Below are 19,042 nucleotides of genomic sequence, written 5' to 3' on the forward strand. Positions count from 1 at the left end.
GGAAGCCGGAAGTAGCGCTGTGGTTCGCAGCGGCGGGATGGAGAAGCTGGGGGTGGAGCTGGAGGTGGAAGGCAGCGGCAACGAGGAAGACTACGAGGCCTGGGCCATGGAGCTGGCGGACGTAGGGGCGGCTGGCAGCTTGCAGGGTGCGCCGGGGCTTGAGGAGCCCAGCGGCCTCCTTGGCTGTAAATGAGAAGGGCTGGGTAGGCGTACGCCCGGGGCGGCGGCCTAGTCCCCGCCCCGCTCGGCTCCTCTAAGAGAGGGCTACCTCTAGAGGAATGGCTTCACTCAGTAGGAGTAGGGTGGGGCGCGTCCACACTACAAGGGCGTGTCGAGGGTGCATCTACACCTTCCTCTCCTCCACTGTGAGGGTCGAAGTGGGGCAGGAATCCCTAAGCCAGCCCGAGAAAAACTGCAGAAGCTCCGGGGGCCGTTTAAGGTTGAGAAGTTGAGGACTTTGCCGCTCATTTGGCAGAGGGTGGGACCGGGACTCAGCCCTGGCAGGAAGGAATGACTCGGAACCTAGGCGGAGTCACGTCCGCTGTGGTCTTATCTCCGGTGACCCACTTCCAGCTACTCGTTTTTACCTTGTACCTCCCACCTCAGGGCCTGTATGCCAAGGCACAGGTTCTCATCTCCTGCTGGTTTTTTTCATTCATTAATTTAGAGACAGGGTCTTTCTTGCAGCCTTGAACTCCTGGGCTCAAGTGATCCCCCCTCCTCCCGAGTAGCTGGGACATTAGGCACGGGCCACCACACCTGGCTACTTTTCAAATTTTTTAAAATCGGGTATAGCTGTGTTGTCTAGGCTGGTTTCAAACTCTAGCCTGAAGCCATCCTTCCATCTCAGCCTCCGAAAGTGTTGGGATTATAGGAGTTAGCCATCGTGCCTGACCTTTTAAATTTTGGAACAATTTTAGGTTTACTGAAAGTTGCAGAGATAGATCCCCCTAGTGTTAACATAAACTCAGTACATATGTCAAAACTAGGAAATTACTATTAGTATAATACTGTTAACCGAACTACACGCTTTATTCAGATTTTACCAGTTTGTTTGCTTACATTTTCTGTTCTAGGATCCCAGCCACAGTATCACATTGTATTTTGTTTGTTTTTACCCAGTGTAGAGAGGAGTCGGCTCTCATTCCCTTTCCCTACACGTGATCTAAGCAACTTTTTAAAACTAATGAATAGTCTTTCAATTTAGTGAATATTTATTGGTGGTCTTTTACATCCTAGACACTGTTTTAGGCACTGGTGATTTAGCCTTAAACCAGATAATGTTGCTGTCATGGGAGGTAAAAATCGCCCACACTGGTACCCACTGGTTGTGTTTTGTCATTTTGTATTTCAGATATATATTATATACATATATTATATACATATATGTAATTTGTGTTATTATATTATATACATTATATGATATATATTATATACATATATACATATATGTATATAAATTACATATAATATATATAATTACATGTAATTATATATATTATAAATGATATATATAACATAATATATAATTACATATATAAATGTGTATATATATATTAATGTAGAGGGATACTGCTTAGAATGATTTTCAGGTTTTGTGAAAATCAACATCGTTTCAGCGTTTCTGCCCCTTCTGGTTTATGCTGAAAGCTACTATAAACTTCCAAGTGATAGTATTAGCTCTTGCATCATCCTTTACTGAACAGATCTTTTTTTCTCCTCAAATTTATTGCTATCCTGAGAAAAATGCAGTACACAAAGAAACGTTAATTAAGAGTACTGAAGACCCTACTCTAGGTGGAGTTTCATGTCTTTGTAATTTTTCGATGCTTTCACATATAATCCAGGAAAAAGCTAACATCACTTTGCATTCTTCCTTCACAGGTACCATGTTTTAAGGAACTGTCAGTTGCTCGGAGATGACAGCAACCTGATTTTTAAAAAATTTCTTTGTATATTGTGCAGGAGTTCATGATCAAGTGTTGCCCACACAAAATTCTTCATCCAGAGTCATAGTACATGTGGATCTGGATTGCTTTTATGCACAAGTAGAAATGATCTCAAATCCAGAGCTAAAAGACAAACCTTTAGGTAACTGAGCAGTTATGGTATTTATATTGCATAATGATTAGATTAGTAACTCATCATGCACGTTATATATGGATTTATTTATTTATTTATTTATTTATTTATTTATTTTTTTTTGAGACGGAGTTTCGCTCTTGTTACCCAGGCTGGAGTGCAATGGCACAATGTTGGCTCACAGCTACGTCCGCCTCCTGGGTTCAGGCAATTCTCCTGCCTCAGCCTCCCGAGTAGCTGGGATTACAGGGGATTTATTAACCTTATTAAGAAAGATTTTGGAAGCAGTTCTTACAGTGCTTTGTAGCTGGTCATTTTTGCTCCACTACCAACTGTAAATTTTACAAGCCTCATTTAGTAAGTGGTGAATCTGAGAATAGTATAGTCGACAATAAGTGAAGACAAAGAAAACATTTTACTTTTCTGTGCTGGTTAGTAGCTTAGTTTGCTTGGCAGATTTCTTTTTCTTAGTATTTGAAATTTACAAGCTATGTTCTCAAAAACTGTAAACGTCTTATTTACAGTTTAGTGGAAGTGTTAATCTGTCCTCCCCTTTCTGAAATTAACTCTTAAATTGTATAACATCTAACAAACTAGTTGGATTTTGAACATAAACCTAAGTATTATTAAGACAGCAAACTTTCCATAAAAACATAAGCATCTTTTTAAATAAAAGCCAAACCAATTTTATATTGGATATTTACTTGATATACTGGCTTGTTTTTATCATTTTTATTCATATTTTAAATTGAGAAGGAGATTTTCATGCATTCAGGAAAGATTCATCTTTTAGTATAAACATAAAGAACAATTTTGGTTCACTTGCTGCTACCCTCTTGTGTCCAGTTTGGCTTAATAAATCCCAATCTAGCCTAGCTGATTTACTGAAGAACAAAGGGATGACTAGCTTTTGCAATGCCAAGGTGAGTCTAGGATCTTCAGACTTTCCTAAGAGTGCCAAGAAGTTAGAATCAAGGGACCTGAATTTTTTCTCCTCAAAGCATTTCTAAATAGTAGCACCATGATATAAGATGTTCTGTAGATAATGCTTAATAAAAAAAAGTGTAATTAAGAGCGAATGAATATAGTGAAATGAGGGATATGAATGCTCCACATTTTGGGAGGAAAACTGAACTATTTCATTTATACTCAACAAATATATAACAAACTCAGGCTGGTGACATACAGTGTTGAGGCCATATAATGTAATGCTCCATTAAAAGACCCCTTTTTTAGTTAAGAAGTCTACCAATCTGATTTTTTATGTGGTTCACTGAGGAGTCTCAAATTATTATTAGCTTTGGTTCCATGATTATATTTTTGGGCATTACCTGATATGTGAAAAAACTTTATGTAAAAATAAAGTTTCTTGCCTTGTTTATGATACCAAAATTTTAGAAACAATGTCTAATAGTAGAGAAGAGGTCATAACCTGTTTTTTTCTTCTACATGTTTGCATTTTACATACTTTAGGTGAACATTACTCTTACAGTGGTAAATAAGTAGTCAACTTGTATACAAAGAGCAGAGCAAATAATTTTGAGCCATCTTAAGTCACCAATAAACTAGAACTTTTTATGCAGTCTGTAAATAAATGATCATATTTAATTGTTCTTGATAGAAAAGTTCAATAAGTAGTACATAACTGTTAGATCCCCAAAAATTCCTGAGGCCTGGCATGTGTTGTATATGTTATATTTTATATTGCTTTATATTAGCAAGGTTACTTGGAAGAGAAGTTGAATTTTTCTAGCAGCAGCCAGTATTTAATTGTACTCAATTATTTTCATCTCATTTTTTTTTTTTTTTTGGTAAAACATACCTTATTATATGGCAGTATAAATTAATCTGCTTTTATATTGTCTTGGAAAAAATCCTAGAGAGATTTGATTTGTATTTTATCCCTGAAGATTCCGTAGAATATGTTGATTTATGTTCATTTTTATTAAATTTGAGAAATGTAATACACAGATTGCCTTTTGTATATGAATAACATCTTTTGTCTAACTTGTAATTTTGTGTTATTCAATGTTTTGTTATTTAATAATAACTTAGTTTCTTCAAGGAGACAAAACAACCAGAGATTAAAAATAGGTATAGAAAAATACTATATTGGTATATTATAATTCATAATTAGGAGGCAACTTGAAAACCTAATGTTTCTGTATTATAGAAATTTGATTTATGGAGGCTTTTGATTCTTATCAAAACTGATTGCCTTACAACTTAGACAAATGTAATGTGGAATTAATAAATATTATCTTTAAATGTTTCTTCAATCGTGCTTGGTTTTCTCATAAAATATTTTTTATAGGGGTTCAACAGAAATATTTGGTGGTTACCTGCAACTATGAAGCTAGGAAACTTGGAGTTAAGAAACTTATGAATGTCAGAGTTGCAAAAGAAAAGTGTCCACAGCTGGTATTAGTTAATGGAGAAGACCTGACTCGCTACAGAGAAATGTCTTACAAGGTTACAGGTACAAATTATAGGCAATGTACTTTTAACATTAATTTTTATGTAGGATGGCTGTTATTATGTGAATTTTTTAATAAATGTGAAATAACATAAGATGCTTTTCCTAATAACTTCTTATTTTGGGTCTCATCCACTTTAAAAATTATATAAAAGGATAACTATTCTACAAATAATATTTTTGAGATGTATAGTTGGAAGTAATTTTAACTGTTATGATTGATGCTTATATATATATATAACAGGGAAAAATGGAAAACAAAGTTTAAAAGTCAGAAAATGGGAAACTGGACTGTAAAAGATGCCAGGTATTTAAAATTTTAAGTTTAAATGAATTATGAAGAAATATGTTGTTTTCTGATGCACTAATGATAGTTGGAAAAGGTTTCTGTAACATTTGATCAGCATAATTAAAAACTGATTTCTTATGAACTATTAATACAAATGATGGATTTATTAATATTTTCTTAGATTTTATATGTATAATTAATATTACAGTGTAGCTAAACTCTATCATGCCAGGTTTGGGTTTAAATCTTAGTGTAATAGTAAATTAGAGGAAAAATGAAAATGAGTGTGCACTGGCACATTGCAAATAAAGTAGGTTGGTGCAAAAGTAATTGCAGCTCACAGTTTCAATGGCAAAAACTGCAATTACTTAGGTAGTATAAAAATCTATATTGATCAGCTTTGCAATTATTTGTCTTCGTTTTTACTTTGTTTTTCTTTTATTGTAGCAATTTTCAGATGATTGGATTAATGTCTATAATATACAAAGAGCTCTTAGAAATTAACAGCAAAAAGAAACCTAATTAAAAAGGGCATTGGATATGAATACGTATTTGACAAGAAGAGCCTAACTAAGTGTCTAACAATTATAGGGAAAAAATGCTCCAATTTATTAGTGGCCATGGAAATTTGAATTACTAAGATATTTTATATCCATCATACTTGCCAAAATTTAAAAGGAATGTGAGAAAAAGCATCCAGAACACTTACTGAGGTTAAATATTCATGTTCTTCAATCCAGGGATATAATTCCTGGGAGTTTATCAAATAGAAATAAAATCATAAGACTGGGCATTGAGGCTCATACCTGTAATCCCAGCACTTGGAGGCTGAGGTAGGAGGATTGCTTGAGCAGGAACTTGAGGCTGCAGTGACATGATTATGTCACTGCATTCCAGCCTGCATGCGCATAACAGAGTGACTCTGTCTCTAAAAGTAGAAAGCCATAAGAACATAAAGACATATGTATAACAATGTTTATCATAGCATGGTTTATGATTGTCAAAAGTATGGAAGGAAAAATAGCCATCAAGAGAAGTAGCCTAATAAACTAAGACATCTGTATGATGGATATTATATAGCCATGAAAAAGAATGCGTTGGTGCAATACTATTTAACTGATGGAGATAGGCCTTGTTGAATGAATAAAAGGCAAGATACAAAATCATGTATCATGTTTTTCCAAATGTGTAAAATGATGGCCTAAACGCCTCCTCTCATTTATATGTGTATGTCTATATAGAAACAAGAAGAGAAACATGAGAGAGTATATTATAGGTTTTTAACATTGATTAACTTGTGGTGGGAAAGGCATAGTGCTGAAATGGGAGGAATGAAGGGACAGCAGAGCAGAAAAGACAAGAGTATACTCCCAGATATCACTTATTTTGTTATGCAAAATTGTTGTGTGTGTAAATATTAAAACTTTGGTCTTTAGAACTTTCCCTGTGGAGAAAAAATAAAAACTTAAGTTTCAGTGTACACATCAGTGATTATATAATACATGCACTTCTGTATCTTGCCTTCGAGCTTGTTGATCTTTCATATCATTCACAGAGATTTTCCTCACTCTTTTTAATGCCTGCACAGTATTTCACTGTATTTATTCCATATTTATTTAACCAGTTCTTCAGTGATATGAACACAGGATGTCCAACTTTATGCCTGTTGTTGCTACATAATTAATAATTACACTTCCTTTCACTCAAAAAATGTCTTGTTTTAGATGATAAGTTATATGGTTTCCCTGCATAGCAATGGATTATTAGGCTGTTACCAGATTTTTGCTCTTAGGCATTTTCTTGTAGAAATGTTGGCATATTTTTAAAGGGATTTCCATAAGGTAAGTTCCTAGAGGTGAATTGTTGGATCAAACATGATTTGCATTTCAATGTTTGGATACTGTTATATGTTACACTTGAGGTTTCCCAGCATATTGCTGGTATATGTGAGAGTGTTAGATAAAAAGTCTTTGCCTGATAGGAGAAGAGGATTGTTTTGACTTGTAGTTTTTCATGAGTAGGGTTGAGTATTTTTTCATATATTTTTGGTCATTTATGTGTTTTTTTCTGTTAACCTATTCACTTGTACCTGTTTTTTATTTGGGTTGTTCATTTTTTTCTAAGTACTAAGTACTTAGTACTTTTTTATGTCACTTTTTTTGTGAAAAAAGTTTTTCTTTTTTTAAGTTATTTTATCAATTTTTCCTTACAGTATTTTTCTGAGTTGAAGTGGGAACCTAGCCAATTAGTCCTTTACTGTATTTATCTCTGACCTGTTTATGATATATAACCTTATTATTTATTTCACATATTTATTCTACTGCATGTATACCTTTCTTCAAGGTAGTTTTTTTCCCTCTAATTAGAAACTCCTCCTTTGAGCCTTGTATAATGACATGTTTAATAATGTATCTTGCTTGTGAAGTTGATACCAAGAAAGAGGTTAACTTTAGGGATGGAGGCTGGGCATGGTGGCCTACGCCTGTAATCCCAACACTTTGGGAGGCTCTGGTAAGGGGATCATTTGAGGCCAGCCTGGGCAACATAACATAGCAAAACCCTGTCTCTACAAAATTAAAAAAAAGAAATTAGCTGAATGGTAGCATGTGCCTATAGTCCCAGAGGCTGAGGTGGGAGGATTGCCTGGGCCCAGGAGGTTAAGGCTATAGTGAGCTGTGGTGTGCTACTCCACTCCAGCCTGGGCAACACAGTGAGACCCTGTCTCCTTAAAACTAGCAACAGCAAAAACCTTCAGGATTGGGATAATTAGGGATTTGTCTTGTGACCTAAAATCAATCAATGTTTAGTGATCCACCAGCTTCATGTGTGATTCTGTATTTAACTTGTTTTTCTACTTAGTACTTAAACCTTACCCTTTATTTTTCTTATATAGTATTCTTTTGATAAACTCGTTTGTTTTCTACATCTTATTTTGCATGTCAGGTATATGCTTTTGAAACTAAATTGCAGAAATTGATAAAGGAAATGCAAAACAGTCATTTTATATGATCAGACATGTTGTCAGTCTGTCCTGAGAGGAGGTAATGGTTGTCTCTAGGTAAATCAGGAGATTTTTGGTGTTCACCATGTCACATTGTTATCTTTATTGGTTTCTCCTTATTGTCAATGCTGACATCAGCCAAACCAAAAAGCACTTTTGGTATTTGTGGAAAAAACAATCTGTGTGGAATGACATAGTCCTTTTATTTCTGAGCTTCAGATTATACGACTTTAAGGATCTATGCATTTTGTATATTAAGAGACTTGCATTTGTTTTCCCTTACCCAGCTGGTGTCGGTAGGTGATTAAGAGTGAAGTTAAAAAACTTTCTCAATGATTTTAAAGTTATTAGTCTCAGTGTTAATATATGAAAATTGATAGTTCTTTTGAATTTATTTTGAATTTTGGTTCAATTCAATAGAGTAAACATTTGACTTAAGGACTAGATATTGTGCTAGATGCTGGGAATTGGAATATCTGTAAGTTGTGGTTCATCTCTCTCTGTCCTAAGTAATACGCTTGGGAATGGCTAACAAAAATACCATGTTACAGTATAATTTGAAAGTTGACTGACTTTCTGTTTTATTTAGTAATAATTGTAACTTTTAAATGTTATTTTGTTTTGCCTCATTTAAACTCTTGGGAAAATATAGCTAAAATATACTATTATAAGCAGCCTATAGTTTATTCTTTGACACATTTCTTCAAGGTCATAAATTTACTATAAACATTGATATTTAATGTACTACAGATATAAAAATTATAGGTCTGGAAGATTTAGCTAAATATGTTGCCATGAACTGCCCTAGGAATGTCATTTTTAGATGTTTTGGAAAATATTGCCTCAACTTAAGATGTGGTACAGAAAGAATTCAGTTAACTGAGGGTTTTATTAAAGATATTATGGAACTATGAATGTATATAAAACCTTTAACAATAAATTTGATACATTTTTAAGCACCAGTTAAATTTATCCTAGTTATTATTATTTATATCTGTGCTCCAATATTATTTCAATTTAGAATTACTGGAAGAATTTAGTCCAGTTGTTGAGAGGCTTGGATTTGATGAAAATTTTGTGGATTTAACAGAAATGGTTGAGAAGAGACTACAGCAGCTGCAAAGCGACGAACTTTCTGCAGTGACTGTGTTGGGTCATGTATACAATAATCAGTGTGAGTGGGCTCTTATTCTACCTACTAACTAAAAGTACATATATTTCTTAATGTTCAGTGAGTTTGCTGTGTGATTCTGAAAGATTCATGACTTTTGTTGGAGGTATAGTTATATTTAGTCTGTAATCTGTCTAGGACGGCTAAAATTAGGTGTTGCTATTCTATAATAAGTATTAAAATTTTCATGATGTGGCTCAGTGCTCTGTGCACTTTTCATTTGCACAGAACATTGTTCCTGTTCATCTGCACAGAGCATTCATCTGTGCAGAGTTTTTATCTGACAGTGCATCTGCTCACATTTTAGAAAGCCATACCCAGCTGGGCACAGTGGTGCACCCCTATAGTCCCAGCTACTTGGGAGACTGAGCTGAGAGGATTGCTTGAACCCAGGAGTTTGAGTCCAGCCTGGGAAATAGAGCAAGATCCCATCTCTTCTTTTTTTTCTTTTTGAGACAGAGGTTTGCTGTTATTGCCCAGGCTGGAGTGCAGTGGCACGATTTCAGCTCACCATAACCTCTGTCTCTCAGGTTCAAGTGATTTTCCTGCCTCAGCCACCCAAGTAGCTGGGATTATAGGCATGGGCTACCATGCCCAGCTAATTTTGTATTTTTAGTAGAGATGGGGTTTCTCCTTGTTGGTCAGGCTGGTCTCAAACTTCCAACCTCAGGTGATGCACCTGTCTCGGCCTCCCAAGGTGCTGGGATCATAGGCGTGAGCCACCGTGCCTGGACGATCCCATCTCTTAAAGAAACGAAAAGCCAAACCTCTTCAGGTCATTCTTTTTTCTTTTCTTTTTTTTTTTTTTTAGTTGTAATTTTTAAATTTTATGTCCTTGCTGTCATGGACAGGAAAATCTGCAAAATTCAGTGACTAGCATAAGATGACATGTCTTTGATGAGAGTGATATGAAGATAGTGTTAGGGCTCTGTAAGGATATTTACATGCTAATTAAGCTTTCAGACATCTTAAGACTCTGCATGTGACTCCCTTATCATACCACATACAAGACGAGTTACTCTGCTTTTGTGTAAGATTTGTCCGACCCTTTTGCTCTTAAGCCTCCCCATGCATTTCCTCTTATCCTCTTTTTTGAGAACTAAACATCAGTCTACAAAATAGTTCTCCACAGAAAAAAAGCGGTAGAGCTACAGTTTCTGGACTACGTGGAGCTTTTCATGTATCTTTTGTACTTGTGCTCGTTTATAACTTACAAGGGCTAAGTAGCAAGAATATTTCAAATGTATTCTATATAATTTTTAAAGCAAATTTAGATTTTATAGGTTAGAGTATGTTATAGTTAGGCTTTATATCCCAAAAAGGAAATGTGTAATTATTGATTAATTCTTCCTCTTTCACACAGATTTTATTAAAGTCTTTTTCAAACCTAAAGAAAAGTTGACAGAATTGTACTACAAATACCCATTATGTCCTTTCTTGTAGATAAACCAGTTGTTATCATTTTGCCACATTTCTCTTATTCTCTCTATGGATTGCTTGCCTGGTTGATGAGCTATTTGAAAGTAAATTGCAGACATCCTGACATTTCATCTCTAAATACTTTGAGCATGAGTCTCTTTGAGGTTCACATAGTTTAATGTAATTCCAACACTGTTTTATATCTAAAGCAAATTTATTTTTATATGATTTTTTTACACTTTCATAAAAAAGCTCTAAAACTATGGACAGGTCAGAGATTATTTTCAGCAGCATATACAGCTAGTGTGTGGTCAGGATTTAGATGTTTAGAGCTATAATGTTAGCTTTCTTGTTATATAATAATACTTTTATGCTTACTTACAGGTAAATGTGAGTAAAGTTTTATTCATGTAGGAATTTTTTTTATGAGTTTTTATAATGTGTTAATTATTAAGCACTTCTAGTATACAGTCACTATCACAGGCCCTTGGAATTTGCTTATTAAATTTGTTTACAGTATTCCTGTGAAGCATGAAAGAGATTAGTCAAGTGGATAACAGGGTGGCAGTGGTCTCTTAGTCCATTGAGTGTTGCTTTAACAGAATACCTGAAACTGGGTAATTTATGCAGAAAAAGGGTTTATTTGGTTCATGATTCTCATGGCTGGCTAAGTCAAAATTAGCCCTCTGCATCTGGTGAGGGCCTCGGGCTGTTTTCACTCATGGTGGAAGGCAAAGGGGAGCCAGTGTGTGCAGAGATCATGTGGTGAGAGAGGAAGGAAGGACTGGGGGAGGTGCCAGGCTCTTGTAACAACCAGCTGTCTCTGGAGCTAATACCGTGAGAAACTCACTCACCCCTGAGGGAGGGCATTAATCTGTTCATGAGGGATCCACTCCTGTGATCCCAACACCTCCCATTTGACCCCATTTCCAACATTGGGAATCAAATTACAACATGAGGTTTGGAGGGGACAAACATCGCAGCCATACCAAGTGGTGGTGGTAATGGTAATGGTGGTTGGATATAGACTAAGCCCTCTATCTTTTAAAAATTATTTTGTAAAGAAAAAAAGGTTTTTTTTGTGACTTTTAATGACATTTGTTGTTTTTAAAGCTATAAATCTGCATGACATCTTGCACATCAGACTACTTGTTGGATCTCAGATTGCAGCAGAGATGCGGGAAGCCATGTATAATCGGTTGGGGCTCACTGGCTGTGCTGGAGTGGCTTCTAATAAACTGTTGGCAAAATTGGCTTCTGGTGTCTTTAAACCAAATCAACAAACAGTCTTATTACCTGAAAGTTGTCAACATCTTATTCATAGTTTGAATCACATAAAGGAAATACCTGGTAAGACAAATGTATTTGAAAAGTACATACGTTTTATTGTATTTCTTTAATTGTAAAAATTATAGATACAATGTAATTAATTCTTAGATGGGGTGTATGTGAGTGTGAGTGTGTGTGTGTGTACGTGTGTGTGTACTCAGTTCCTGGAAAAAAAGTAAAAGAACAGTAATGTTTTCTGAAGCAAATTTGGATTAAGAAGTATGTGAAAGTACTTTTCTTATTTTATCTACTTTTGTATGGTTATAATATGATCATAAAAGTTATAGCCTAGAAACATACGGCTCTTTATTTCCAGTCCTTGGGTCATACTCTTATAGTGTTTGTTGCCTCTGGAGAAGGAAGTTGATCTTTTACTAACTCTCTTTTGGTATTACATATAAAATATTAAGGCTACAATAGACTTTCCAAAACATCTAGGCCAAGTTCCTCGTTTTAAAGATGAGGAAACTGATTTCCTTAAGGAATTCAGTGATCTATTTAGGTCATGGGGCAAGTTTCTATCTTTGAAGGTCAAATATCTAAGTTTTTATAGACCATCAATAATGGCTATGTTAAACTACGTTTTTATGGTATTGCTGGGGTTATAAAAGAGTTCTGTGGAAGTGAATTTCTAATACAACTGAAACTTAGATGTCATACTTCACATTTCTAACTGATACTTGTGTGTCCTTGCCTTCCTTAGTATAGTATAACTATAATTTGGAGTTTTTTGGATGACTTTGGTTCTGCATTCTGAAGAACAATGTCAGGTTGTAGTAAATTGAGAACTGTGTACTATTGCAAAACATTTTTATTTGGCTTTACTTTTGGAGTCTGTTTATTTATTTATTTTATTATTTTTTGTAAAACAGGCTTTCTGCTTTCTCATTTATTGCCAATTGCCAACCTTCTTTTATTTCTGCTGTGAAAAATCTGTCACTCTACCTTAGTAATTCCCCCTACACAGCCATCTCTTCCAACTTACTGCTTTTGCTGTGCAAGAAAACCAGATAACTATAGAATTACTATTTTTAAATGAAAAGAATAAGGAGACACTAAGTGGCTTGAGTATTTTCTCTTGTGAATAAAGTATGACTAAATTTTAGTGCAAGAATTTTGTGACAGTTTTGCTAGCAAGATTATTTGTTTGCTTTCTGGCTCATAGTTGTATTCTGGATGGTAAATATTGTTAAGATGTGACTTATGGTTAAATGTGTGGAGCTGTGCATAGCAATCAGTTAGATTACCTAATATGGACACTTAATTAAATTGCTCTAGTGGCAGCCTTTTTGTACATTAATAATAACGATTTCTGAATATTTCGAATATTACATAACAGATTGTAAAAACTTTGTTTTAGTAAGACAGCATTTATTGACTGCCTCTATGTTCATTTTGTTATACTGCATTTTGTGAGGACTTCAAAGAGATGCATATAATTCAGGAGCCTTGAGTGGAAGAACAGCAACCTGGTTTGCAATGGAGTTTGATCTTTGCAAAATACAGTAGTCCCCCATTATCTGCAGTTTCACTTTTCACAATTTCTGTTATCTGCAGTCAACTGAGGTCTGAAAATACTAGGGGATATTTTGAGAGAGGCAGAGACCACATTCATATAACTTGTGTATAGTACATTGTCATAATTGTTTATCTTATTATTAGTTATTGTTAGTCTCATACTGTGCCTAATTTATAATTTAAACTTTATCATAGGTATATATGTAATGGCAAAACAGTACTATATATATAGGGTTCGATACTCTCCATGGTTTCAGGTATCCACTGAACGGGGTAGAATGTATCCCCTGTGGATAAGGTGGGGACTACTGTATAAATTATAGAACTTAAAGACATGATTGATATATTTATAATATTTTACTTAGCTTTATTTTAAGGAGAAAAGCTACTTTAACGTTGTATGCATTTCTTTTTATTTAGGTATTGGCTGTAAAACTACCAAATGTCTTGAAGCTCTGGGTATCAATAGTGTACATGATCTCCAAACCTTTTCATCCAAAATTTTAGAAAAAGAATTAGGAATTTCAGTTGCTCAGCGTATCCTGAAACTCAGTTTTGGAGAGGATAACTCCCCTGTGATACCCTCAGGACCACCTCAGGTATATGATGATACTTATTTTAATTAGGTACTGTTTATGACATCATTTGAGAGAAAGAGTTCTAGTTTTAGTACCATGTTCTTATTATTCTGGTTTACTTAGTGCATGATCCTTTTCTTATTAGAAGGCTGATTTATTATTAATAGATTAGATTAATAAATATTCTTAAATTGAATCTTAAGCATTGATATTTTGATATCTTAAGTTAGCTACTATGAGTGAAGACAGTGCAACTTAATTTTATTAGCCTATAATGCATATAGGAGGCAAATATTTTAATCTTTTAAAATTCTTGTTTTCAGAGTAGTCCAGTGATTTAGCAAATGGGAAAGGTATAATCACCCAGTTAACACTGACTGATTTTTTTGCTGTGGGACAAGCACTTTACTGAGTGCTTTAAATACAGTAGTCCATTTAACCTTCACAATAAACCATCAATGTAGGTAGTACTGTTGCTTGTCCATTCTTTCTTATCTCTCTCCCTCCTTCTGTTCTCTCTCTCTCTCTCAAGATGAGGATACTATATTTCAGAAAGGTTAAATAACTTGTCCAAGGATAAACTTAGATTCAAGTCCTAGGTAATTAAGAGTCTTGCCTTAATTATACCATAAAGCTTGGAGTTGGTACTGGAGCTTGAGAGTTTTCTTAACTTTGAATTATTTTATATTAACTATTAATACAGCAATGTTTTACATTAACTTCTTAGTGAGTACAATAACTTGCAGATAAAAAACAGTTAATATAAAAGTGAACTAAATGGTTCAAATGAAGGACAAGAGGTATAAGAATGTATTGAATATTTATTTGACTATACACTGATAATAATTAGATATAATTATTTGAGTTTGCATTAACCCTTATTTATGCTTCTTTGATAGTCCTTTAGTGAAGAAGATTCATTTAAAAAATGTTCGTCAGAAGTTGAAGCTAAAAAAAGGATTGAAGAACTACTTGCTAGTCTTCTAAACAGGTGATTTTCAAACCATTTTGCCAAGTCATCTTATATATTCATTCTGTATATGGTGTATGGAAAGAATATTTGATGTTCCGTCTTGGAACTGACAGATTATCTGGAGACTAAACAATGTAAAAATAATTCATTATGGGATTTCTCTGCATTATAAACTATTGTAAAGATGGTAATAGGGTCTCTTACCAAATTTAATTCATCTACTTCCATTGGTCTTAATTCTAGTAACACTGTGGTTTTACTATGGATCTAAAGCTGCAGATAGTTACCTAAATGGGTTTTATAGATATTTCTAACATTCTTAGACTTATTCGAGTCCTCCGGTGAGAAGGAATAAGTTTTAATTTTTCCCTGTGGCAATTGCAGAGCCTTTGCCCTAAACCTAATAGTTACTTACATTTCATTAAGAAGAAAAAAATGCAAAGAGGAATAATACTGTCATAATTCTAAAACTCCTGATATAGGAACAGCTGTATAAATTTGTGATTGTTGAGGATAGGAAATTATTAAAGTAACAGTGATGGAAGAAGCAGAAAAATTGTTGTATCTCTTTTGCCTCAGACTGTAAAATAAAATGGAGTCACAGGAAAGAATGGCTAGCTGGGGCTGTGTGAGCAGGCTGAGTGACTGCAGGTATGTGCAGGGTTTCTGATCTGTATGTGAAGAGTATCAGCTGGGGTTATAAATATATGAGTAGCACAAGATAAACTGAAAAGGAAATTTAGTTTTGTGGTGCTCCTTGCCATTATACTTGTATTTCTCAATATTCCATATTCCACAGAAGAGTATTACCTGTTTGCCTCCCTTTTCTTTGTTTCTCCTTTTCTTGTTAGACATTTCTCAAATTGTGGTTTTAGGGCTCTAACAGTTTAGAGTGCGTGGCTTCTCCAATAATGCTAGGAGGACTAACTCTCTAGAGAAAATGTTTTTTGGATGGCTGTAAGTCTGAGAAAACTTATGTAGTGAAATTTCCTCCACTTTGCTGTCTCGTGCAATATGGCACTCATGTTTTGAGCAGAGCCATGCAGCTCATTTTTGGCTGCATGCATGTGGGGCTGGGTGTATGACCCAGCTCCAGTAATATGACTCAGACTGGGCCTGTGAGTGTGCTAGTGAAACTGGGTCATTTGCTTTGGCTAAATAGAAGACTACTCTGAAATGCGTAGCCAGCCTTTGGAGACAGTTCTTCACATAGAAAAACCACAAGAAGTATAAGTTTTAGTTCTCATTTGAAGAGTCAGCACAGAAGTGAGACTAGGTACTCTAAACCTATGAAATACAAAACCTGTAAAATCAACCATTTATCTGTATCTCTGCTTGCCAGTTCCTTTTCTCCCACACCACGGGTCCTTATTTAAGTGACTGAATCATAACACCATCTAAGTGACTTGCAAAAAAAAAAAAATTACAGGTGTGTGTGTGTGTGCGTGCGGGGGGTGGGTGTATTTGTGTATAATTACTTTTGTTTTTTCTAGAGTGTGTTATGATTAATACTATAGGTATATAAGAAATGTAAAACCATATTAATTTTTAATCCATCCTCTAGGTACTAGTTTAAGATTGCTTGTGATACAGCCTTTTTCTAATTGTCTTAATTAGCATATCATACTCTTTGAATTGCATAATTAATAGAATAAGTTTAATTGTTAGATATTTAAACTATTAACCATTTAAGGTATTTTATTATCCTAGTCAAGCAGCCATTGAGAAGTTTTGTCATAAAGCAGTAAGAGATAGAAAAAAATTATTTACTACAAACTATTTTATTTTTTAGCTATAGGGTCTTGCTCTGTCACCCAGGCTGGAATGCAGTAGTGCAGTCATGGCTCATTGCAGCCTCAACCTCCTGTGCTCAAGAAATCCTCCCACTTCAGCCTCCAGAGTAGCTGGAAGGTGCCTGCTATCAAGCCTAATTTTTAAATTTTTGTAGGTGAGGTCGCGCTGTGTTGCCCAGCCTGGTCTGAAACTCCTGCACTCAAGTAAGTGATCTTCCTACCTCAGCTTCCCAAAGTGTTGGGATTACAGGTATGAGCCACCATGCCGGACCTAAAACTGTTTTTTTCAGTTCAGAATCTTCAAGTTGAGTGTATTTAACAATGTGTGTGGGGAGCACTCCCGTGTGAGACCCCTAGTAAATTGGGTCTCACCTTGCGGTGAGTTTGAGCCCAGACACAGAGTCTCCAGTTGGAGGAAGTCGAGCTAAGAAAAGCAGGAACTAAAAGAGGCTTTGGGTTAAAGATAAACTACTGTGGACAATCACTAGATGGCCATGCAGTCTTGAACTGCACCGTGACTTAATGGTTAGCAGCCATGTGTAGCAGTGTGTTCATTTTCACAAGCATATTCTTCTTTGTTCTGTCAAGACAGTAGTGATTGACTGTCATAGCTTAAGAGAAACTTCTGTGTAGCGAGATGATGGATCTGAACTTTTATTGAATGGATAACAAGACCCACCTGCTGGGTTCCATTATGTATCTGATCTTTCTACTGTAACCACCTGATTTATGTTGTAACTTGCAGTTTCACTGTAAAACTTTGTTTCCCTTGATCTCACGGAACAATGTATTGAACTGACTTAAGCAAAGTTTCAAGAATGTATATAAACTGACCCTGAACTAAATAAAGCCATTGGTGAAGCATAGACTTCTCAACCCTCCAGACCCCGGCTGTCTATCATCTTTGTCTTCCACGCACCCCCCATCCAGGTTGTAACCATCTTGCTGGACAAGAGTTCCTGGCAGATGTGCCCCCGGAAATGTGAAATATTTGTATTTTGTCTTTGAGATTTGGTTTTATATGCATTGCCATGTGTATAAAAAGGAAAATGTTATCCTTTAATGACATTTATTTTTGCAGTAATTAGGTTTCATACTTCTTAAGTGAATTTGTCATATAATTAAAACTTTTGTTTCAATGCCAAAATCAAGACATTTAGATGAAACTTTTTAAAAAGCATGTACACATATTGTATATCATTTATATCTAAATATAGTATATGATCTTTCAAGATACTGCTCTAATAAGCTATCATATAATGGCAATAGTGATTACACTTTAACAAGAGTAATTTCGTTTTGTAAAAAAATACAACTTTTTTCTGTAATCTTATTTCGTAAGAAAAAGTTTGAAAAAAGGTTCTTTTGTTATTTTTCACTTACTTGCTTTTGTCAGTGAATGATTTGGTTTCTTAAATTTCCTGCTGATTTTAATTTATTGCCTTTTGATTGGCCCCAGTGGCTCATGTCTGTAATCCCAGCATTTTGGGAGGCTGAGGCAGGGGATCACCTGAGGTCAGGAGTTCGAGACCAGCCTGGCCAACATGGCAAAACCCGCTCTCTAGTAAAAATAAAAAATTAGCTGGGTATGGTCACACATGCCTGTAGTCCCAGCTACTGAGGAGGCTGAGGCAAGAGAATCGCTTGAACATGGGAGGTGGAGGTTGCAGTGAGCTGAGATTGTGCCACTGCATTGCAGCCAGGGTGACAGAGCAAGGCTCCATCTAAAAAAAAAAAAAATTGATTGCTTTTAGTTTTATTTTGGATTTGGATTATAAAACAGCTTGTTATGATTAAATCTTATATCTCTTCTGTTTCTGACAGCACTCAATTCTGAGTGAGGCCTGAGAGCCTTACATGTAAACTTTCAAAACTTTAGTGCATAGACTTCGTGGTGATTATTTGGATACTTAGGGAACTTGATTGCTTACTATTTTGTTATCTACTATGTGTATAATTGTTATAGTCAATAAAATCTGGCACCTTTAGATAAATGAGGTATTATATAATTTTAAAAGTCTTTAGGTAATACTTTTTTAAATTCCTTATTTCCACTTTACTTTTAGAGTATGCCGAGATGGAAGGAAGCCTCATACGGTAAGATTAATAATTCGTCGGTATTCATCTGGGAAGCACCATGGTCGTGAGAGTCGTCAGTGCTCTATTCCATCGCATGTAATTCAGAAGTTAGGGACAGGTATGGACTGGTTTTCCAACAGTTTGATTAGCAGGTTGAACTCTTAAATAGGCCAACTTTGAATTAGAAATATGCTCCAAAAATGGAGAGTCTTCACAGGGAATTAGCAAGCAATTAAATGCTTTTATTCTTTAAGGAATTTACACCAGAAAACTTCGTTGTTTTATTTTTATTTTTCTGTTTAGTTTTTGAGGTCTCGCTCTGCATCAAGGCTGA

The 19,042-nt window shown here is 35.2% G+C and overlaps 2 protein-coding genes across 5 annotated transcripts in view; one reads left to right on the top strand and one right to left on the bottom strand.

The window, feature by feature from the left end:
* Positions 1-19,042, bottom strand: part of STARD6 (StAR related lipid transfer domain containing 6) — a 79,083-nt gene that overhangs the window by 9,358 nt on the left and 50,683 nt on the right. The gene's annotated exons all lie outside the window — the stretch shown is intronic.
* Positions 1-19,042, top strand: part of POLI (DNA polymerase iota) — a 24,522-nt gene continuing 5,480 nt past the window's right edge. For 2 of the 4 annotated variants that reach the window (XM_054244224.2, XM_002757247.6), the window contains exons 1-8: positions 1-146; positions 1,966-2,091; positions 4,397-4,561; positions 8,870-9,022; positions 11,552-11,788; positions 13,706-13,884; positions 14,763-14,854; positions 18,696-18,826. In XM_054244224.2, the coding sequence (XP_054100199.1) occupies positions 38-146; positions 1,966-2,091; positions 4,397-4,561; positions 8,870-9,022; positions 11,552-11,788; positions 13,706-13,884; positions 14,763-14,854; positions 18,696-18,826 (1,192 nt within the window). In that variant the 5' untranslated portion in view covers positions 1-37. Of the gene's footprint in view, positions 204-1,965; positions 2,092-4,396; positions 4,562-8,869; positions 9,023-11,551; positions 11,789-13,705; positions 13,885-14,762; positions 14,855-18,695; positions 18,827-19,042 lie in introns of all 4 variants that reach the window. The other 2 variants (XM_035271121.3, XM_008979840.5) reach the window with 2 other exon arrangements.

The sequence above is a fragment of the Callithrix jacchus genome, chromosome 13, assembly GCF_049354715.1.
Source record: "Callithrix jacchus isolate 240 chromosome 13, calJac240_pri, whole genome shotgun sequence".
Lineage (NCBI taxonomy): Eukaryota > Metazoa > Chordata > Mammalia > Primates > Cebidae > Callithrix > Callithrix jacchus.